A 25,161-nucleotide genomic window follows, 5' to 3' on the forward strand; every position below is an offset into this window, starting at 1 on the left:
ACCTGCATTTCACCTTAAGACTGACCTTGGATCGTGGAGGTGCTCGGATGTACCACTTGCAATCAACGGCCTCGCTAGCAGAAGCTTTGCCTTCCTTCATAATTTGTATAGACTCCACAATGCCTTCAGGGCCGCCCATCTCAAACTCACACACTAAATAACGAAATGCCAAACAAACATACAAAAATGGAGCTTGAGTAATAAACCGAAAGTATATATCATAGCAGAAAACAAAGGCCTCTGAACAGTATTAAATATCTATTTTACCAACCTGGTAATGGTTTCAAAACTCCAAGGTCCTTAAAGTCAGGATCTTAAAAATTGAGAAAAAGACAATTAGTCTTATTCTGCATTTATGACTTAAAATGAGGTTGAGTAAGATACCATTAAATTATTCCAGAATCTGCCTTATAAAACATACTAGGGGAAATTAAATGATTAAATAAAAAGTGTATGATAATGTTAAGACTGAAATGTTAAATTACATAATGTAATATTATTACTACGGGATTTTTATCAATTAAAAGAAGCCATTTTAAAAAACCTCCCCATGTCATTACTTCATCTAATAACCAAGTAAACATCTTACTCATTTTCTTTATAATCAGACAACAGATGTTTTTGTAAAATGTATCCATAGATAATTCAAGGTTTGAGTAAACTTCCATCTCTTCTAGACACAATTATTTTGTCTGATTTAAAAGATTCAATTTCAACTGAAATACTGGAAACACAAAGTTAAGATGTAAACCCTAGGGTCCTTCTCCCCTGGCTGACTCCATTATCCTGTTTTCATCAAATCTTCTACCATAACTTTTCATCCCATTCTGGTTTTCAAACTACCACTCAGTCTTCTGCTATGTCTACTCAACATCCAGTCTCTCCCCAGTCTTCTCAATCTACTCCAGTCCAGGTAACTGTCCTTCTCTGCTCATTTGTGTGCTTCAGGGAAGCTTGATTTATCATGAGCCTGTAAAACATCTTAATTGTTATAAGCCAAAAATGATAGTCTCATTTCCATTTCCTGGAATTGATTTTGAGGTCGGTATACAGCCAGGGTAACATAAAGGTGAGCCTACTGGAGGGCTTCTGAGAACATTTTCCTTGATAATAAACAGACATAAGGCATACAGTTTTCCCAGCTCAAGTTGTGGTCGTGTTTGTGTTGGCGCCTTTGGGATCATGTGTGGTGGGCAACTTGTGATGTTGACAGATGCTAAGGTAAGAAAATGCTGACTCTTATGATGAGCAGAATAGAACCATCGAGAACCGTGAGTCCTTAAGAATATCCTTGGGGCACTGTACTCACCTCGCCTGGAGTTGCACTTCTCTGGGCTTCCTTCTTGCTCTTTTGAAACAATACACATCCCTATAATCTCAGTTACTTTGAATTGATTTTCTCTTATTTATGGGTGAGGGCATCAGAGGCTATGATTTATCTTGGAGACACATGGTATTCAATATAAAAGATGATTGTGAATTTTAATTACTTTTTGCTACTATGGTATTAGCGATAAATCAAAAATCTTACAAAGTTAGAAATGTTTCATAAGACACTACTCAATAATGATCTAAGGCTGAAATATGAAAGGGTACCACTCTTTCTGGATAGAATTAGTTCTGCATATTAAGACCATGTGTGCGTGTATGTCCGTGTGTACCTAAGTGTGCTTCCTAGTGCATTTGTGTGTGTGAATGCACCAAATCCTTAATCGCAGGGTGATTTTACTAGGGTACTTATCATCACTACAGGGGTTTTTTTTCTACTAAGTAAAGAAAATATTTAATTTTTTTTGTGTTTGTTTTTAAACAGTAATGTGCACTGATCTGTTGAATCTGAAAGTCCTGGATTGGCCCCCCTACAATTTAGTTATATCACCTATTTAGACTCACTTTATTTCAGGACACTAGAATCAAAATACAAATTCAAATTTGTACAAATTCAAATACAAATTTTGAATCAAGATACAAATTCCTTTGTATAACTGTTTTGAAAACAGTTCTTTTGCTTTTTTTTTTTTGGAAAAGAAAGACAGAAAGAAATACCTGTATGCAATATCCATGAAAGAAATAGAAATGAGGACAACATAGTTTATTTGGATCAGGCCTCCTCCTGGCGGAGATTTTTTCCTTCATCTAAATCAATGGATATTTGGTTATTCTTTCAAGAAAAGTATATGTAATACCTACTATGTACAAGAAAAGAACAGTTTTGTATAGAATTACTCAGATTGGCTGTCACGGTTAAGCACTTTTATTGGTATTGAAGAGACCCACCCATCAAGCTTGCCTACCCCAGTTATCAGGATTCATTATTATTTATTATATCCTTTTTACTATTTTTCATAATGGTCATTATTGCTACTCACTATCTCCTTTTTGATGAGAATGCTTCAGCCTTGCATGGCTGTTGCTATGATTCTTGTGAGAATGTAGTTAGTATTCTATTCTCTAGCTTGAAGGCGAAGAGTTGTCATTTTTATAACTCATGCTAGACAACGTTCAGAGAAATTCCAGTTCTGAGAATTGAAAATGTATTTTTGTCATTGTATTAATGGTGAGAGCACTGATTGTTTAAAAAACATCTTTAGGAAAAAATCATTTCTGCAATTCCATTTGAATTAGGCACCAGTAATATTACAATCACAATAACACATGGCCCCTACAAGCTGCAAAATAAACGACAGAAAATAAACGACACAATTTTTAAAAACAGCCTACACTGAATTTAAGAATATTGAGATTGACTTATTGCTTCAGGGTGTCCAGGGCAATGACATAAATTATTATGCAGAAGCACAATGACCTTGGACTTAATAGTCATCTACTACTCTACAGCTCCCCAAATCTATTCTCCACTAAGCAACCTGAATAAACTTTTAGAAATACAAATCAAATCATGAAATGCACCTGGCTTTCCATTGCCCTTAAGTTAAAGCCACAACTCTTTGTAATGGACTATAAAGTCCTGTGTGTTCTTGCCCCAGACCACCTGGGCCAACATACCCTAGACTGCTAATCTCTGCTCTTTCCTCTCAAACCACATGGACCGTTTCTATTTCTACAACATTCTAGGCTGTTCTCATCCTCAGCAATTTGATCTTGCTCTTTTCCCTGTCTTCAGTATCTCTCCCCAGGGCTCTGCACCTGTGAATCTTTCTCATTCTTCAGTTCTCGGCTCAAATATCTCTGAGGAAAGGTCTTCTGGATGACCCTCTCCAAGGCAGCATTGACTCCCACATTCTTTTCTCCCTTCATGGTTTCTTTTATCACAATTCACTATTATTTTGCCAGTTGTTAGCTTTTTATTGACTACCTACTCCCACTAGACTATAAGGAAGTACGCTCTACAATGGCCTTTATGTCTATCCTTCCTCCCTTTATCCAGGACCAAGGACACTGCTTGGACATAGTGCGTGCACAATAAATGTTATTGAATGTTATTGAATTTACATTACACTGACTTGATTTTCTTATATTGTTGACATATGTACAGTGCTTTATACTTACACTTTTCCAATTCAGAGGCTCTCACAGGAAATCTATCAACTTAGGTGCTATATTGAAGACTGACCTCCTATTTACTAAACCTGCATCTTTTTCTCCCTGGCACACAGCTGACTATGTTTCCAGCCTCCCTTGCAACTGAGGATACCATGTCTAATGAAATGTGGACAAAGCATTGAAGTTTACTTGAAGGCTGGGCTCATAAAAACTTCTTGAAAAAATTATCCACTCCCACTTTTGCTCTCCCCTGGTCAACCTCAGAAGGCAGACATTGACGATGTAGAACCCCATCAGCTCCAATTCCTAAATGAATGTGTGGAGCACAGCCTTTTCCTGATTAGGTTAAATGAGCAAGAAGTAAACTTTAATAATGTGAAATTACTGAGGTTTTAGATTGTTTGTTGTTGTTATTACAGCTATTATTCCTCTAACCCAGCGTTGTTCAAGGCTGAAGTTATGGTCAAGGGCCCCTAGGGTCCATGAGACCCTTTCATGAGACCCAAAGGCTAAAGTGTTTCATAATCCTGCTAAAATGACATGTTATCTTTAATTTTCCCCTGCTATAATCCCTGTAACCCCATTTTTGTCTGATATGTTCTAATTTTGAAATCTTGAACTTTGTCTTGAGCCTGCATGGAAGCACAGCTAGAATTAGTACATTTCTCTGTCCTATTTTATAAATACACACACATAGATAAAAGTGTAAGTATTATGAAATTTAACAGTATTTCCCCTGAAATAAAATATATTTATAATATAGGTTTCTTACTGTGAAGGATGGACATTTGTCAGAGATGGAGGAGACTAAACCTCACTTTCTCCATCACCATTACACTGTCTATATCCAAAGTTTGAGAAAAGAATGAAACTGATATTTCAAAGTGGTCTCTTATTTATGGAAAGGAGAAATCTACTCTGAATAAAATGAAAAAGCTTCACATAAGAAATGAAAAGAAGACAAAAACTATCTTTCCTCCAGCTTCATTGATGTCAATAATTTGTCCTATTGTGATTTAGGAAGAAAAATATTTTCTGGTAGTTTTATTGTGACAGTTTGATTGCAACATTATTTTGAGACAAATAATTGTTTGGGAAGTATTGAATATTTTAAATGTAGACGTTAATATGCTCTTTAAAAGCTAAAGCTCTCTCAGTATTGTGTGTCCCTCTCCAGCCACTGTGACAATTTACCTTGTAAGATGCTGCGGTGGCTTTTGCATATCTAGTTTGAAAGCTATAACAGCTAATTTTCAGATTTTAAAGAGTTCATCACATTTATGGTTGAAAAACTCAGTTCTTTTTCTTTAATGATCAACCTCAAAATTATGCCACAACTGAACAAATGCAATAATACCATTCAAAAATGTCTTATTGCATAACAATCAGTTAAATTTTAACATCTCTGAAGCCTGGGAAAGAACAGATTTCATTATACTTTTGTTTTTTATTTAGAGTTTAGTTCATTTTCTTTGGAGTAGATCCTTCACTTCCATGAGTCAGAGAACTCTGTTATTCCAATTTCTTTTTCAGCATCGTTAGATGTTAAACTGTTCAGTTGCGTTGAGAAAGCAAGTCTTCGAATTTTCCTAATAAAGGTCTACAATGAGTCTTTAAATATTTTAAAAAAATAATTTTTTATTTTATGGTGAAATAACACATATTAATATAATAGTTGTAAAAGTATATGAGATAATGTTATATAATTATATAGTTATTACATATAACTTTTGAATAAACAAAATTTTGAATAAACAAAAAATAATATTGCAAAACAAAACAAAATCAAAAGCTAAAAGTCATTTGTTACACTTTTCAAATTAAAAATGACAGTCACTGAAACATGTTACAAAGTAGGTTATTATATTGTGTTGGCTGGAGAAGCACACATAAGACCTGAGAAACTAATAAAACAATGCCTTTAGTCAGCTGCCATTGCTGAATGTCTACTGGTTGAAAAGTAGTTAAAAAAAAAAAAGACAAACCCAGGACACCATTGCTTTCCAACCATATAGTAACTTGCTGATAGAAAGTTTTAGCTTTAAACAAGAAAACAGAGTTAATATCTTTCTACAGAACCTTACTTTTGTCTAACAGATAGACAGATGTACAGACATGGCTAAGCTTGCTTATTTTCCTTGAGTTCGTTCAGTGTCAGCATGGACCAATCATCATAGATCTTCTTTCATGCGAATGCTTGGCAACAAATGCAAGAAGTACTGAAATATCCAAATGTTGGATGACTTTTAAATCTTATGACATACTGAAACATCTGTGTTGACAGTTGCATTGATAGTGCAAAGGCAGTGGTGAATAAAACTGCTGATGCTTTACCCCGAATCAAGACAATGGCACCAAACCTTAGCTATTAGTATTCATTGTATAATTCATCTCCATGCATTCTCGGGGGTAAAAAAACGATTTTACTTTAAAGTCTCCTTGATGAGGCACTCAAAATTGCTAATTTTTAAAAATGTATCATTTTGAATACATATCTTTTCTGCAGTAAGAACACAGTGAATTTGCTGACTTTTCTGCAGGAAGAACATAGTGAATCTTTTGACTTTAAGGAAAACAAATTGAAAATATTTGCTGCCAAAGATAAAATTCCACCTCTGATCAAACAAAAATGTATCCATCACTGTGTATCCGACAGTTCCTCATACTTAAATAATTTTTCAATGTGATTGTTGTTTATGTGAACAAGTATGCTTTTTGACATTGAATAATGAAATATGCTCGTATTTGGAAGAGCAGCATCACCGTGATCCAATAACTGTCATCTAGTGATGTTTGGTGTTAAATAATTATGCATGGGTTAAAAGAGGCATTTGAAGAGCAAAATACATTAATAGATGTTAATGTTAACAGAATACAAAAACTCCATTGATATAGCTTCACATTCCCCATTGCAACTAACCTTTAAGAAACTATCACTTTTTGAGGTTTGCGCTAGTATCCATCTGAAAAGGCTATGAAAACACTCTTCCCTTTTCCACCTACATTTCTCTGTGAGGCTGAATTTTCTTCATATACTTCGACCATAAGAACACATTGCAAAGATGTAATGCAGAGGCACATGTGAGAATCTAGCTGTCCCCTAACAAACTAGACATTAGATTTACAAAAATGTGAAACAATGTAATTCCCCTAATTATTCTTTTAATATTTATTAATAGATATGTTCACTTTAATCAGTTTTTTAAATATGCTTTATGTTAACACATAATTGGTTTTCAGGGTAATTTTTCTATGAATTAATAAATAACTATTTAAAATTTTATCAGTTTAAATGTCTAATATGATAAATATTGAATGATATAGCTAAATAAGCTGAAGCATTTTGAGGTCTTCAGTTTTTTTTAGGAGAAGATAGGGTTTTTGAGACCAAAATATTTCAGAACTTCTGCCTGAATGAGCCCCATCTTTGAATTATGGGTAAATGCCTTCTCCCAACAAAAATCTAACTTACAATTTATTAACTCAGGACTGTGCAATTCATTTATTTTATATTTCAAGGAAGTTTCCACAATGCTAGCCACATTGTAGTTGGACTTTCAGTAAATTACTGTTTATCTGATTAGATTATGACTAAATCAAAATCAGAGGCATCTTCATTTTACAAATGAACAAAACGGGGGTTCAACAACTTTAGAAAAATAAACTTGTTCTGATCCAAAACCTAAACCTAAAACGTTGAACAAATCACTAAGTAGTTCTGAAACATATTTTTCTTAGCTAAAATCAAGGTGCTGGTTTAGGCTTTTTTTTTTTTTTTTTTTTTTTTTTGGCGGTACACGGGCCTCTCGCTGTTGTGGCCTCTCTCGTTATGGAGCACAGGCTCCGGACGCGCAGGCTCAGCGGCCATGGCTCACGGGCCCAGCCGCTCCATGGCATGTGGGATTCCTCCCAGACCGGGGCACGAACCTGTGTCCCCTGCATCGGCAGGCGGACTCTCAACAACTGCGCCACCAGGGAAGCCCCCTAGTTTAGGCTTTTATAGCACAAGTGTGCCATTATACCACAGAGCACAGTAGCATTGCTAGAAGAACAGTTATGGGAAAATGTAATTGCCTGACGTGGCCATGTAACTATACCTGCAAAACCCTCTGATTATAGAAATCAACTTTGATACTTTAATATGTTTGCAATGCACAGCTCAACCACCTGATGGGCTAGTCTTAGAGAAAGATAATCAATATTTTCATCAAATTTCCACCATCTCACACATCCTGAATTATGTCATGAGCTCCTAACGTCTCCACTTCTCATCTCTGCTTACCTTTGAAAGCCTGTAATGTCTGTATGCGTATCTTTATTCAATCAGCTTTTGCAGCAAAACTAACTGTCCACTTCAATGGGTACTTTCCTGTCCTATTTTACCTGCCTTCAGCCCACCACTGTCGACACCTTGCTTCCTAGTCAAGATTGAAAAGCACTGTTTGTGGTTTTGGAAATCAGTTAACTGAATTTAAGATGCTGTTTGAAAAATCGATTGCAAAAAAACAAAAACAAAAACTTGACAGTGCAGTACTAAGATAGTTTGCGTCATCATAGTATTTTACTAATCCAATTTATTTCACTCTTCTCTAGAAGAAACATCTTTCTAGTACAAAGTTCATAGCACAATTATTTTAAGCCTCTTTTAAAGGATTACTGTTACCTATGACAATTACAGCTTCATACTGAGTTTGCCTCCCAAAGGGTCTTTATGTTGGCATAGAGTTTACACACCATGACTTCTTTTTTCTCGTTTAACATAAAATGTATTCATATATGAGTTTTAGAAATCAAACCTTATGAGAATTTTAGGAGGGAAGCTTGCAAGCCCCATAAAATATTATTGACATTTGCATGGCTTGTAGAGATGTATTGCTTCCTTATTTTATTTACTTAGCTGTAATATATTATGTTTCCTCAAGATACTTGTATTCATAATTCTAAATATATTGAGAAAATATATTCTTTCTTATAAAATGAATGCACAGATGCTGGTGCTGGATTTTGCTTGTGTTCATATTAAATAGGCTTTTACAATGTTTGTTCTTGATAGTCACAAGGCAATAGTATTATTCTATGCAGAAAATATGTATTTACTTTACAGAATAGAGAAAAACCTTGGGGGAAGGAGGGAAGAAGAAATCATCAGAAGACCAAAATATATAATAAAGACAATTTTTTAAAAACTAGATCATCCAAAACTGGTGTTTGTATATTTGAATTAGCTGTCATAGAACATATTAAATTGTCTGTTCAAAGGAAACCAGGGAAGTTCTTGATTGATTATTAGCAAACTGCTCCCCTGCCACCAAATTCTCTCAGAATACCCTTATTCATTCATCCAGTAAGTGATACTGAGCTGGATCTCCTGGGCACAAAAGCCTTCTGTGTCCCCCATTTCTGGATTACAGGAAATGGGTTTCATTCAGCCCCCCTGACCTTCCCTGAGTTCCAAGGAGCAGGTCCAAACAGTTGCTAATTAAGGAAGGGAAGGGATGCAGAGATCAGGGAGGAACAGTCAAAGAAAAAATAGTGCAGCCTTGGGGCAGGGTCCTGGTTCCCCCTAAAAAGGGATACACAGATCAATATCTTTGAGCTGTTTTGCAGATACAGAAATCCCTGCCAGGTGGGAGGAGTTAACGGTATGCTGCCCACAAGCCCGTAGACCCCAGACAGTTGGAAGCACAAGGTTGATGATGCTGACTCCCCATTACCTCACCACAAACCAATCAGAACAATGTCCACGAGCTGACCACGCCCTCTTTGAACAATTTCTCTGAAGCTCCTCGCTACCCCCTCCAGGTCGGGACATGCAGTTTGGAGGGCATGAGCCTGCTGTGGCCCCCTTTGCCTGGTAAAGCAATAAACCTCTTCTTTTCTATTTCACCCAAAACTCTGTCTCCAAGATTTAATTCAGTGTCATGGTACAGAGGCCAGATTCAGTTTCATAAGGACTTCCGAAATCATGTGAAACCTCAAATAAATGAGTCCATCTTCTGAACTATCTTCTTCACTAGAACTGATTTAATGGACATTTCTTGCTGGCACAACTGTGGTGCCAGCACTGTTAGTGAGTAAAACACCTCCAGTGTCCTCCTCTCTCTAACCATTACTTCCCATTTACTCCCTTCTCAATACCTATTCATGTTTTTTTGACATGCACAGCAAGTATTTTCTGGTAATCAGGAGGAAGGGTGGAACGTTGACCATAGAAGGGCTTAGGGTAAATATTTTGGCAGGTAGTATGAAACTGGATCTGAGGTTTTATGCCTAGAAGGGCCAGAACAGGAAATTACTTCATGAGAGCAATTTGAGAGTCTGGGAATAACTAATTGTTTTGGAACCTGAGCCAGCACGTGTAGCACATGGCTGCAGAGGAACAGAATCCTCCTGGCTCTGATATGCCAAGAAATGAAAGCAAGGGTGGCACCACAAGTTGTGTGTGCGTGGTGAGGAATGGCATTATCCTACATCAGTATCTTTCATCTCACTTAAGTCACTGTATGCTAAATAATTACATCACTGAAAATGAAAAAATTAAAATATTTTATTAAAATACTACATTTTCTCAATTTTATTTAAAAATATAAATGCAAATATCCTGAAAAAGCCTTATAAGTTACAGCTAAGTAAATATACTACGGACACATAAAGTGGTACAAGCCAAGCAAATTTAGCTTCAAGGCAAGATTTTTTTGTGCTTCCAGTCAATTTGATGAGCCTTAGCCCCTTCTAAATAGAACTGGAACAGCCTCTACCTAGAAACTTTGGGAGTGTCCTCTGTTGGTGCCCCTGGCAAGGACACTAGAGTTTTCATGCCAGGCACTAGCAGTGCCCATGGGCAAGTAGAGCCATAATGGGACTAGAATAAAAGAGCAAATGCAAAAAGCCAGGAGCTGGCCATGGCAATCAATTGGTGTGGGAGCACGCAGGAGGGTCCTCCTGAATAAACCCCGGAGAAGCCCATGGAATGACTTGAACAGACTGAGTTTCTGCCAGTCTGGACAAGGTGCTGAAGTTACCTTGTTGTGTCTTTAAGTGTAAGTGTGTTCTTATTTTTAAGTCACAACTCTCATCTCCTTTCACCACGGTCAGTATCTTTGAGTTCTAGCTATCCTTCTGCTCTTCAAATCCCAAAACCCGGCCACACACTTTTATATAAAAGCCATGAGCAATGCGTGGTGATGTGGAAAGATTGAGATTAGAAGGGCACAAAATGATATGCAGGTCAAATAATTTAAAAAATGGAAAACTATAATGATATTCTCTTAAACAAAATGGACTTAAAAGAAAAACCAAAATATAAAATCAAAAGGTAGGGTAAATATTAATTTCATCAAGAAGAATTCACCAGAAAATTTGATGATGTTGAACTTGTATTATGTAACAACAATAAGGCTTCTTTCTAAGAGATTAGGATAAAAATATCAACTGGGCTTGGTACAAAGCAGAGGACTCACAAAACGTCAACTAGATAATGGATAGGATACAGATTTCCTAAAGTATAAAGTGATGTGTAAATATAAGTTATCTTATCCATGTATAGTTCAGAATTTTAGCTCCTGGGTGAAAAATGGATGAAAAATACCTGAAATATTATTTTTATATACCTAAAATATTATTGTGGTTCTAAAACCATTATTTACAAATTAAATACCATTCCTGTATCTTCACTGTATATTCTTCACACTGCAATTATTTCTATTGGAAAGTATTTAACTTTGGGAAGTTCATCTCACTATCTCAAATGCCTGAGATCAGCTGGAGAATTTCTGCAGAAAAGTCATAACATAATTCTTACTGAATTTTTATAAACATCCAAATAATGCTGGATACCTGGTAAATTTCCAGATATCCATTTTCCCCTTAATATATAACAACATAGACTAGGTACAAAAAGCCCTTGTATGTCAATTTAGCTCAAAAATTATATCAAAATTTTAGATAACAGTAAAATTGAGCTGATCTAAATATGTATGAAGCCATGTAAGAAAGCAGTGTGTCTAATATCACAATTGGCAATTTCAGAGGTCTACTCCTAGGTGTATGCAACTATCTGGAAACTGAAATGATGATCACTTTTTTGCCTTCTCCACTAGCAAGTAACATGGCCCATTTTAAGTCTAGGGGAATTAAACAGTTACAAAAAGTTCATAACCTTTCCATCTCCATTTCTCACGTCTCTTTTCATCCCCCTGGTACACATGTCCCCCATATCACAGTGATTCTGCAGGTTTCAATGAGTGTCTGAAACCAGTGTTTTTAATGAGTATTTCACTTGAGAATACAGGTGATCAGAGTTGGGTACCTAGTTTTGAACCACTTGTTAAGAAAGTTAGACTAGAGCTTCCTAAACCCCTCCATCTCTGAGAAAGAGTTATTTCTCAAAAGTGTAACCTCCATCTTGGGGAGAATTATAGATGCTAGAGCCCCAGGCAGAGCTGGACTCTCAGTGTCCATTCAGCCCCCAAATCTATCATTTCCTAAAGATTGTAAGAATCAAGTTCATTTTCAGCCTATATCAAGCACAATTTGAAGTGTTCATTGAAATATGTCTTAGAATTTTTAATAATGCTATACTGATATTTCTTTCCACTGGTATTTAAAAAATGTTTGTGTAATTGTGAAAATAGTGTTGCATTATAAAAATTGACAGTTTTTTGGCCTTTAGACTACAGTTTAAGACCCAGCTCTTTATTGAGACAGTTGCTAAATCTGCATTCCCTTTGCTAATTTTTCTTTCAAGTATAAGAGCACCTAAAGTTATTTCATTAGGAGGTGTGAAAATAATCCATGGTTTTTCCAAAGTAATGGTCTATAGCAATATAAATCAATATCATAAATTTTAGGTTGGAAGGAGAGAATTAGGTCTCTCCTGTTTAGTCAGAGAGTACGATTGATGAGATCCCATTAGCTTTATTCCCTTAGACTTTTCATTTTATCAATCATTAGCCTTCTCATGATTCTCTGAACTTAAAACTTCAAAAACAAAATTAACTTGACTCTTTCACACTGTTCTTTCATCAGCAAGATACCAAGAGCTTTCAATTTTTTTGTAAAATCTCTCACTACCAACCTCCTTTTCTAGTCTGCTATGATCTCTGTCCCAACCCTTATCACCTTAGCCCTAAGGCTTAGGGCATCAGAATCTCAACCAGTCTCTGCCTTAGTCCCTCCTTTATCCAGTGCTTTGGATATAATTTTTGAGTTGAACTGATGTAAAATGCAGAAGTAAGCCCACCCATATGTGGTCAAATGATTTTTGACAAGAGTGCCAAGACATTTGAAGGCAAAAGGACCATCTTTTCAACAAACAGTGCTGGGAAAACTGTATATCCACATGCAAAATAATACAGTCTGACCCTTAACCTAACAACATATACAAAAATCAACTCAAAACGGATCAAAGACCTAATGTAAGACCTGAAATTAGCAGTGTATAGTACTCGTCAGAACAAACTGCCCACAATGAGTTAATCTGAAGAAAATCACTCCTGCTATAATTAATTCCCATTATTTGTTATAAACTTTATGGCCCAGGAGAACTTGAATTTAGAGGTGGACCAGCAGGTGAGGAGAATAAAATGAGAGTGGGCTAAGGATCCACTTAACACGTGGCCAACACCAGGAGGTCCTACACCACGGCGTATGAAGTAAATGTAGGTTTATCACTCTGAGAAGCCCCACTTCTCCCACAGAGCCCTAGAATTCCCATTCTACAATACCAGGAATCACCAGGAATGCCACCCATTGAGACTTATCAAGACTTCCTCCTCTGGGAGACCCGTGCATAGCTAAGTCACTGCTGGCCACTTGGTTACCACAGCACAGGGACAAATGAAAGGGACTTGGAAAAAATTCAAAGAAAGTACAAAAAAGAAAAACAAATGAGCACGGGAAGATTTCTTTAAGATATACCAAAAGAAGGTTCGAGAAAAGTTTGAGGAAAATGATGAAGATGAAGGGATGTCTTGCCAAAGTCAGTGGCAAAAGGAACAGCATACAGATAATAAATATATTCTTCTTTAACAATTATCAGGATATAAGAACTAGAACATGTCCCTGGAAAATAAGAGGCAGGAATATAGTTGGAGAATTTACCAATGTTCAATAATAAGAAATTCAGGAAGTGTGTAGATAAAACCATGAAAATATATTGTAAAGAAATTACTAACAAGATTGAAAATACCTGCAGGGACTAGTTATCAAAAAGAGCCCGACATTTTTGAAAAACAACCAAATCGATTTAGAAAAGAAAATCACAATAACTGAAATTAAGAACCCCATAAACAGACTTACTATGAACTACCCAATGGAGAAACGCACAGAGAAACCCACACGGCCAGTGAGGAGTGAGCCTTGTTAAGAGCTGTGTGGATGAGCTAGTGCATCCTCACCCAGCCGAGCCTTGAGATAACTGCGGTTATCTTGCACACAGACCTGTCGATTTTTTTTTTTTTTGTCTTAAATAATATGAGTCTTCGGTTGCCATAGAGTGGAAAACATGTAGAAGCTTCTCGTGTAGTTCTTCCTCAAAATAAGAATATATGGTTTTGCTTTCAGAACAAAATATTCCCTTTACCATTATAAGACTATTCTTTAGGAAAGAAGACTTTAAGTAGCCTAGTGTTCTCAGATTTTATAATTAAACACGAGGCATTAAAATAAATAAATAAATACACACACACACACACACACACACATACAAACACACACATGCATGAGGCATTTTTTTCATCCTAGAGGATCCATTGCTTATTGAGACATGATTGACTTGATAAAAATATATATTACAGTGTTACTATCTATATTACAATATTTCTTTGGGAAAATTTTATACCACAAAATATTATGCTAATTATAACTTTATAAAAAGAGTTTCTCATGTATCTATTAGTCAAATAAAACCAACAAGTAATACATTCTCTTGAAACTCCCATGATAGTCATTGCAATTTTATTATGTGTATAACTTTCCAATATTAACAGCACAGGAAAATTAAAATAAGCTAAAAATATAAAAATGGAAGGACAGTTATGTATGTACACATAGTCTATTCCTATGCAGGTAATCTTACCCTAGAGTCCACACTCTTCCCTGCTACGGGGTTAAAGTGCCCTTCTAAGACTTAATATAATGGAACTGCAAGGAGAAAGGTGTAGGGCTGGAATGGGACATGGGGCTCATGCTCACCTAGGTTACATACTGGACCTTCACCTGCTGGCTTCCTGTTAGTTTTCTAAATTGTCCCAATGTCCTATAAATTGAAGAGCAAAGAAGCTGATTAATTTACTCCCCTGCTGGGGTCTGATGAGTGAGGGACGTTCCCGAGACACCTGGGTGACCACAGATACCTAATCCCAGATCCAGCAAGGGAAGATTCTATGAGGAGAGCAGCAGAGGTCTTGTACAATCTCTGACTTCTCACAGCTAGAGGAGAATGCGTGGGTAGCTCACAGACACAGAGGGGATATCAGAAGTTGGGTGGGAGCTTGACTGGGGCTCAAGTCTCACGAGGCCAGAGGGGGCGGGGAGAGATGGGCCCCAGAGGGATAGCTGCTCACGGGGCAGGCAGGTGGACCAGGTAAGAGAGTCAGCCCATGTGGGCTCGTGATGCCAGGTAGTTGCAGACTGACCAGTGGGCCACGTAGGAGAGTGAGCACTGGCACAACCAAAGCCACAGATCAGACTGCAAGGATGGCAGCTACAGTGCCCTGACACCAGCAACAAAACACCAACAGTGTCAGGAACACGGCCCCTCTTGTGTCTCCTTGCAGGACTTGGGAAGTGGAGCAGAGAGCAAGAGCCAGTTGCCGAGGAGGCATCAAAAGAATTGAGGTGAAGCTTGACTATGACTTTAAAAAAAGAGACAATTTATTGGATAAGATTAAGTTGTTTACTGCCAAGCAAAACTATGAGCTCAGAGTCAAGAACAGAAATTTAGTTATGAAATACAGTGACACTTTTCTATCCCCGAGTTTTGCGCATCTTTTAAGTGTAAAATAGATAATAATTGTGCTACTATTATCAAAACAACATGGGTTGTCATAGGAATAAAAGCTGAAGACTTAACTCTTGGCACACACTGTTCTCTAAGCTTTTAAAAAAAGAAATTATTAAAACTGCATAAACAATCAAACTTCTGGGAAAACAAGAAAAACAAAAGCAGCAGTAGCAATAAATACTTCAACTGCCCTCCTTCCTGCTCCCCCCCAAAAAAAGATATTCAAAGAAATCTTATTTTCCACAATAAGATTTATTGGAATACATTCACGCCCACTCTTGTATGCATTGTCTGGGACTACTTTCCCCCCACAATGGCAGAGCCGAGTAAATGCCACAGAAGCTGTGTAGACCCCAAATATTTACTTTCTAGCCCTTTACTAAAGGGCATCTTGGCAATGGAAGGACTCTGATGGAAAAGAAAAACTGCGTGTGGCTGTGTGGAGGAATGACTTTGACTCTATTTTTAAGAGATCACGTTGGCTGCCATGTGGAAAATATTCTGTTGGGAATAGGGCTTGACTTTATTATACAATCTTATGTCTGTATCACAGCATTTTATTCTATGGCAATAATGTATACTCATCCAAAACTCCTAAAGGAGTAGATACGTATTTTAAGAGTAGGTAGAGTTTTTTTGGTTTGTTTTAATCTCAGTAAACATAGTTCTCAAAATTCCTAATATTTAGTGGGTACTCATGAAACAACTGTTAAAGAAGTAATGCACTCACATTACGTACTGGGTCTTGTCTGAAGGTAATTTTATTTCTAATTATATTTTCATGGTGTTCTATTCTTAGTATGTTTCTCTTCTCATAAAATTTTTCTGAGCCTCAATCTTAGAATTATGATCTCAAATTGAACTTAAAATTATCTGGCTCTGTATACTTGGTACAGATGAATTAGGTGTCCCCTTTGAACAATGGGACGTTGTCATGAGGACATCATTGCATGAAAATAGTTCCCAAATATTCATTTCATTTCTTGAGACTAGAAAAGTGACTTAAAGTACCATAAGAGAGATTTGGATTAAATATAAAATTACATCTTGCTTTTAGAATAATAGAACAAGAAAAGTTGTCACATATTCTTGAGAAAGTTCCAATAAATTAAGAAATCTCCAGCCATGAACTCTTAAGCTAATAATGGTGGATGTGGAAAGTGATCAGAAATCAGTGGCTTTCTTTTCATTAATGCCTCTCTATCTATCTTTTTATATTCCTTAATTTTCTATCTTCCTGTATGTGTGTATGTATATTTTAATTAAGTTCAGGTGTGTTTCTTATAAGTATTATATAGCTGACATTTTCCTTAATCTAACCTACTTCTCAGTTTTTTTTTAAAATTGGTGAATTTACTCTGTTTATATTTATATTGATTAGTAATATATGTGGGTTTATTTTTGCCACCAAATTTTGTGTTTTCTTAAACCTCCTTTTTCTTCACATTCCCTTTCTCCAATCTTCCTGCCTTCCATTTGCTTTCTGTATTCCCTTCTAATTCTTTGCTGGCTTGGAAACCATAGACAGTATTTCTATGTACCTAGTGGCTGTTCTCAAATTTTCAAGTTACCTGCTTCATGGTAAACTTCCAATATTCGTAAAGGCTCAGAAGTGGGTTTGCAGAATTTTATATTTAGTCTATTTTTTCTTGATGGTCAATATATTCATAGTAAAATAACTGTTTGAAAATGACTCTGAGGACTTCTGTTTCTTGTCATATTAATTGAGTAGAAGTTCTGAGAAGCACCACACTCATACACCCACACTATTCCCCAAGGATAGTCCCATGACAATCACACTCATGGAGGTCTCACTGGTCCACTAGCCACAGGATGACTCTCAGGCTCAAACAATCCTACAAGCCTGAGCTGAGCCCTTGCTGCACCGACGGAGCCTGGGTTGAAGTGATCTGCAGTAGCTGAGAGACAAACACCTGGAATCCAGGGCAAGTAGACAGGCCCATAGGAGAAGGGAATTTGGGGAATAGAAGTTCAAACATAAATTGTTCTGAATGTTTGAGCATGCTGTAAAGGAGGGTTTTGCTGGTGCGTGATTCCTATATAGACACTTCTATGGGAGGTTTGAACTTTGGAAACCAACACTTTCGAGGGTGCTGAAGTGATACTGGTCAGGTGTTACCATTTGCTACTGGCAGAAAAAAAAATCAGAAGCAGAAAAAGTCATCTTAAGACGAAAGTTTCCGTAAATTAGTCCACACATGGCAATAGATTAAAAGAGAATATAAAAAGCTCACAAAAGGAGAAGGGTCATCATTCTACATGGCAGCCAGCAGAAACAACATACAATAGATCTTAGAGTTTGGAATCATCAAATACAGAGCATACTTTCTGTAGATATATATGTGATGATTTGAAAAGAGACATTTGCAAAAAGAAGTATACAATAAGAAATTATTGAAAAAGAAAACAAAGAGATTGAAAATGGAATTTCTATATATAAATTTGTTGAAGAACACAATTGAAAATTGTCAATATCTTAAAAAATAATAGCTAAACATTTTTCAGAGCAAATGAAACTATGAAGCTGCTGATCTAGAAGGTATAATATCTTCCAGGAAAATAAATAAATAAAAGGAAATCCATGTAGACACGTGGCAGTAGAATCGCTAAACGGAAGATGAAGATAAAACCTTGAAGGAGCAGAAAGAAAGGCCATGTCAATTAAAGGCAATGACAGTTAGAGTGATGGCAGACATTTCAATAGCAAAAACACAAGCCAAGAGACCGTCAAATAATATCTAGTAAGAGCTGGCAGAAAATACCTGTCAACCTAGAATTGTCAGTCAGCCAAAGGATCTTTCAAGGATGAAGGGGAAATAAAGACATTTAGACAGCAAGTAAACATGGGAAGATTTTTACCTCCAAGAGACTGGTTCTAAAGGAAATTTTGAGGTTGTAATTCCCAAAGAAAAATGATCCGAGAACAGGAAAGGTCAGAAAACAAAGGAAATGGTAACAAGGAACGCTCCACATTTTCTGATCACAATACAACTTAAATTAGAAGTTAATAACAAAAATAAATTAACTTCATTTAGAAATGGAAAACCACAATCATTGCAAAAAAAGAATGGACCAAGGAAGAAATTTTAAAAGACTTAGATCCGAATGGCAGTGAAAGAGATTAGATAAGACCTATATAGGAGGAAAGTTATACCATGCACCATGGTCATGAAATACAAGACTCAACATATTAAAAATGCTGGCTTTCCTCGAGCTGATCTACAGACCAACCAAAATCCCAACAGTGATCTTTTTTGGTGGAATGTGACAAGCTGATTCTCAGTTTCTTTGATGGAAGAATAAAGATGCAGAAATATCCAAGACACTCCGACTAGTTATTAAATCTTATTATAATACAATTTATTATTATTATTATTATTGTATTTTCACAGTCCTAGCACATTCCTGACACACCTGACATTATTCAAACCTGTGAGATTTAAATGCATATTTTAACATCCAGCTTCTACTTTAGCTGTTAAAGTAAATCTATGTTTGTTTTACTCTAACATATGTTTACTTTTAACAATTCAAGCAAATGATTTCCTCCTTTGCCAAAAGGAAGACTGAAAAATAAATGGAATAATAAGGGCAGAAAAACCCTAGGGAACAAAACGATGTTTGGCCAGCTTCTCTGAAAATGAGGGAGCACACATACTGTTCTTTAGTCAGAAGCGTAAGGTAGCCCTCCTCTTGGTGTACCATTCTGTCACATTTGTGGAGCTCTAAAGACAACATGCCCATGTGTAGGGATGAGCACTGCCTTATAGTTTGGGGCTAAAATGCATTACCCCAGGATTGAGCCAGGCAGGTTAAGATACATCTGAATATACTTGGAGTGTATCCACAGATGGGAAAGTTAACCTCACCCCAAGAAAAGAGAGACTCCTGGTTGTACAAATAAAGAAGAAGGGGCGATTTGGAAGAGTTCATAGTGTACGTCTCTGAGATGGTCTCAGTCCAGTCCCCAGAGCTACATATGTGGCTGAAATCAAAGAGGAAGTACTGAAATATCTATTGCTTTATCATCCTATCGTATGGCGTATATAAGTCATCCACAGATTTGGGGAAGCAGCAGCATGGGTGAGGAAGCAGCCTCCACATGAGTTAGGAACAGCAGGGCTATATTGGCTCGGGCTTGAGAGAGTGGGAACAGTGCTGCTGAAATTGGCAAAAGCTGTGGCATCTGCGTCCACATGTTCAGCACCATGGACAGTATCCAAACACCAGAAACTGAGGCTGGCATCTAGGTGTGAACTTCAGCAAAGTCGGTAACACCACATATGTCTTCAGAAAACCATTGTCATATCACTTATATTGGGCACTGAAAGGGAATGGGATATCTAAAGAAGGATCCCAAGGAAGAAGTAGAAAAAGGACCCAAAAAACAAAGGCCATAGGGGCTGTTGCTTGGCTTGAGATGCCTCAATGAGCAGATATAATAAAGAAGACTGCCAGAATTCTGGGGGAGCAGACTTCGTTTGGAGGGTAGGATGGGCAGGAAGGAGGTGGATTTCAACAGGTAGAAGCAAGGCATAAGAAAAACCTGTCTTAAGGCTCATTCCTAGTGAAGCCAAGTCTTGCATAAAGAAGAAACAAAAGATGAACTTTAACCGCCCCCTTCCTTAATGCTGTCTTGTGCCTCAGATTCAAACACCTACTCTTTCTTCATCCTCCCGTCACATTATTCCTTTCACAGACTAGGTTCCTGAAGATTATCCTACACTTATAAACGCTGGTTGCCCAGATTTATTCACTGCTTAATCCTCTGCAGTCTGAATTCTACCTTAACCACTCAGGAAAATTGTATTTGATAGAAATATCAATTACTTCTTCTAATGCAAAAAATTAGATTGATAATTGTATTCCATCGTATACATCACAAACGAGCTTACTTGAAAAGGTCTCTTTCCCTTGGTTTCTGGTACCCCCACTCCACCACTTGAAGCTCTGACACTAGTTAGCCACCCATCAGAGTACTTATTTTAGGTGTCTCAAACAGCAACATGTCTGTTTTCTTGCCAACACACCTACTCAAATGTTTTCTTTATCTTTCTTGATATTTTTTTGCTGAGAAATATGATCTACACCCATGATTTCCACTACCACCCCCATGTCAATGACTAACACAATTGATTCCACTGATCAGATCTCTCCTATAACTTAAAATTCCATTCAACAAGTGGTGCTATGACAACGAATTAAAAATGGTTTATTTCTGCATAGAATTACAGTCTGGTGCATCAGATAATTAAAAAAAAACACACTGGGTTACTTCACTTCTGTATTTCAAAGATACCTCAAACCAAAGATGTTCCCATGTAACTCACTGTCTTTTCTTCTAACATATAATCAGAGAACATATGCTATAAATTTTAACATCTCCATAACTCTTGAAGCTATCCATCTCTGGTGCTGCCTCTAGAACTCATGTTAATTCACCTGGACATCTTTTACAGCTTCCTGATTCATAAACAAGTCCACCTTCTCCCAATTTACTTTCTATCTATCTTGTGATCCAACAATATTTCTGTGTTTCAACTATGATCATCTCCATACATAAAATCTTTTGGTGGTTTCTACTGTTTCAAGACTAAACTCAAATATGTTAGCATAGCAAATACTGACTTTCATCTTGGATAACTTTTCCAAACACATCATTCATTATACTTTTGTGCACAGCCTTTTTTTTCAACCAAGCCAAATCGCTTGCAGTTTTTCTTTTTCTTTTTGCTTCTTTGTTTGTTTTGAAGGAAAAGCAATCGCAATATTTCTGTCTTTGGTCATTGTGGCCCAAGAGTCTGGAAGGCCTGTTCTACCTTCCTCCTAGGGCTTCCTCTTCTAAGTGCTTCAAGATAGGATTTGGATTTACCCCTTGAGAATGTTTCTCTGTTGCCTAGCCTCACCTGAGTTCAGGCAGCTCTCTACCATAAACCATATGTTATCTTTATTATGACATATATCACATTGTACCTTCTATCTCCTAAGGTAGGATATGAGCAGTATGAGTTTCATTTATTTGTTACCTCCAGTGCCTAGCACATGAATAAATAACTGATAGAAGAACTAGTTGTTGTCTTTAGAATTCCTGCTAGCTCTACCATGTGCTTACTCTTAAATTTTAGTGCAACATAAAATGTTTTGTAATTCTTAGAAAATAAAATACAAATGTAGTCCCTGAACTTTACTTACAAAAATATTTCATAACATCCTACATATTTCAGTAGGACTCAAAATATTTTTAGGAAAACCATTATTGCTTGCAATAGTTAATAAGTCTCAGGTTTGAAATTAGAGTAGTTTGCATCACTCTCATAAAGATCAAATTTCTTTCCGGGAAATATAAACACTTCGGATTTTATTTACTTACATTTATTCTTTAGGAAGAGCCACTTCTAAATTATATTGCATACGAATTAAGAAAGAACCAAGTCATCTTCTTTAGGCTTTTATTAACCCATATACTGCAGGGCTTATAATTCTGTCTCTTGAGCTCATAGGTAACATCTGGCAGTTGATGTTTATAATCTCTGTTACACAACATCTTCTGGTTTATTAGCATGATCCAAGGGATTGATATGTGACTAGACTAGCCTAATACACTCCACTGGCTGCCCTCATGTTTATATAGGCTGCTAGTAATGAATAGAATGAATATCATTTATTATAATTCAGCTTTCTGTCTAAAATTTTATAGTTTCGGTGTTTATATGTATATTTTACTTATATAGGAGTGTAATAAAGAGCTGTTTTTAATAATGGTATATTTTTACTAGCAAGTGATACTATTTTATTCAACTTTTTAATGTGTGGTTTATTATGCCGATAACTTGAAACAAACAAAATGAGCAAAAGTTAGAAATACTTTTGGACGGTTTGAACATTGTTCATTTGAAATGTGTTATTAATTTAAAGATTTTAAAAGTACTTATTGTGCTTTCTTTCTGCTGGTCATCAACCTATAATCATTATGTATACATTGATTCCAAAAGAACCATGGTAGGCACTGAATAAGATACAGAATCAGATCAAGGGAAGTAAAACCTACCTAGAAATATTTAACATATCAACATGAAACTTACAGAATAACACACAACAATAAAAAATAACTACCGCCAAATCTGGGGATATAGTCTAAGAAGGGTATGCTATACGAATTTAAAGAAAAGTCAGCAAGGTTAGGGAGAAACATTTTATGAAAGAAGAACATTATCTCTCAACAGGGTAAAATGCAGGGAGAGCTGTACTTTTAATAATTAATGGTGAGTAATTTAACAAGAACATGGCAAAGGGTGATAAAGAGCTTTTCAGAGAAAACAAAAAGTTACTACCTTATCACTTCCCTTCCCTAGTTTTTTTCTCTTTGATGGCCCTGACAACCAGCAAGTAGATTTTGATATGTAAAATTAAAAGGGAAAAATAAGACAAAACAATCATTTAATTAAAGAATTCATTCAGTCAAAACAGGGAATTTGCAGGTTGCATTTAGCATATGACTAAAAGTGTCCACTGGAAATTTTTTTCCTGCCCTGGAGACAGATCTAACCATGTTTCTTGCTCAAATGTTCACCAAAGATTCAAGTGTTTATGTGTAATCTAGAGAAAAATAATAAATGCAGTAAATGCTTATTAAGCAATCTATCCATATAGTGTACCCAAAACTCGGCATGCCTTATATTTTAAATAGTCTCAGTAACCCAATGAGTTCGGTGTTGCCGTTCCCACTTTATAGGTGAGAGATCTGAAGGGCACCAAAGGCCAAACGATTACAGAGTGATGGAGTGGGATTTTAACCAAACTCTCCAAAGTGAATTACTTCCCTTTGAACCACAGGTTATATTTTGCTGTAGCAAAATCTTTAGAACAGCAGTTAAAAGGATCTGTAACTTTATGCAGGATCTCTAGCACTTAATGTAAACCATTCCCACAGAAATACAGTCTATACTAGACAATATAACACAGAAAAAAATATTTGGACCCCAGCTCCAATTCCACTTTTAAGTTATATGACATTTAAAAAAGTTAATCAACTATTCTAAACAATATTAATTTCTTTATGAGAAACACAGAAGTAATGAAAATAATTTAGTTGTCAATTTCATAACATTTTTATTCAAATCATAATGAGGTTGGAGCTAGAGAAAATTCATGTCTTGTAATTCATTAATTTATTTCTGTATTTATTTTGGGTCTTGAAATCATCTCCAAATCTCTCATTGTTTGGAGAAATAAAATACTATCTTGAATTTTTATTGGCACATTGTTTGGGCAAAAATTTGTTAAATATATGATAATTCCCCGGCACTGGTGATTTTTTAAATCCTAGGGCACAATTTCTGTGCTGAAGAGCTCACCGTATGCTAGTCAGGGAGGATGGAGTGACTACTAAGATTGTAATAGAAAGACCATGAACGTCAGAGTAGGGATACGCATGAGAGGTACCTCACAGAGGAGGGTGGTCTTCATCTGACATTTGCTGGGTGGAGGAGCCATCTAGATGGACAGCGTTTTCAGTGGCACAGTGACGCATTGGGTGCTCTGAGTGTGGTTCAAGATGCTTTAGATTAGAGTTCTGAGCACTGGAGCATCTAGATATCAGACTAGAGAAGCAAGATCACAAAATACCCTGTGTGTCCTGCTAAAGAGTTTAGATTTTATTCTGGAGGCAAAGAGCCACCAATAAAGGAGATTAATTAGGCCAGTATCATGAGCAGCTGTGAATTTTAGAAAGCCCACTCTAGTAGATGTTTGGGTATTACGGGAGGGACAATTCTGAAGTAGGAACACAAGTTAAAACACTGTTGTAGCAACTCAGATAAGAAATCAGGAGGGCCTGAAATCAGTGCTGAGGTAGGAAGGTATGGCAAAGATTCAATAAATAATTAGAAAGCATTTCTGAAGCATGTGGAGGTTAAATAAGAGGGAAGAATGGTGAAGAACTGCACAGCTTGTTGTTTGGAGGACAATGGACTGGTGACACCATTATCCCAAACATGAAATACGAAAGGAAAACATAATTTTCTGGGAAGGAAATATTGATATGCTTGAATTTGAAGAGGACACTGGGACATGCAAGTAAAAATAGGAGTGGGTTGAGAAATAAATGGTTGAGAAAAAGGAAATACTCGAAGCATATTCTTCCATATGTTGATACTATGGCTAATGTTTGGAACACAAGTATGACTCACAGTTACTTCCTTAGGAATCTCACAGTTCAGTGAGAGAAAAATTACGTAAATAGTTAATTACAATGCAATGTGAAAGAGCAATAAGAGAGGGATATACATAGGGTCATCCCTAGGTATCCATGGAGGATTGGTTCCAGGACTTGTAATTAATTTATCATTTAAAATGTTATTTAAAATCTATAACCAGATGTTTAATATCTTTAAGATGAAGATGTGTACTTGTCTGGATCATCAGTGGATCTCAGTGCCCAGTACAGTGGAAACTGACTCAGAACAAGTACACAATACATACTTGATTACTAAGTGCCATACATAAATGAACGAGTTGAGAAAGACATTCTAGGCAGGAGAAACGTGCAGAAGCACAGAAGAGTGTAATTGCAAATAGTTTTTTTGTGAATGGAGGACTTGAGTCACAAAGAATGGTGGAGGAAACCTGGACAG

The 25,161-nt window shown here is 36.5% G+C and overlaps 1 protein-coding gene across 3 annotated transcripts in view; it reads right to left on the minus strand.

Moving 5' to 3' along the window:
* The window catches only part of NETO1 (neuropilin and tolloid like 1), a gene marked incomplete at both ends in the record, with an annotated part of 86,815 nt that overhangs the window by 35,603 nt on the left and 26,051 nt on the right, over positions 1-25,161 (minus strand). The window contains 2 exons of one of the 3 annotated variants that reach the window (XM_081253365.1): positions 26-153; positions 272-313. The exons of 1 other annotated variant lie outside the window; for it this stretch is intronic. In XM_081253365.1, the coding sequence (XP_081109491.1) occupies positions 26-153; positions 272-313 (170 nt within the window). Of the gene's footprint in view, positions 1-25; positions 193-271; positions 314-25,161 lie in introns of all 3 variants that reach the window. One more of the 3 variants, XM_081253364.1, reaches the window with a different exon arrangement.

Source organism: Mesoplodon bidens (genome assembly GCF_964165515.1).
Source record: "Mesoplodon bidens genome assembly, chromosome: 13".
In the NCBI taxonomy this organism is placed as follows: Eukaryota; Metazoa; Chordata; class Mammalia; order Artiodactyla; family Ziphiidae; genus Mesoplodon; species Mesoplodon bidens.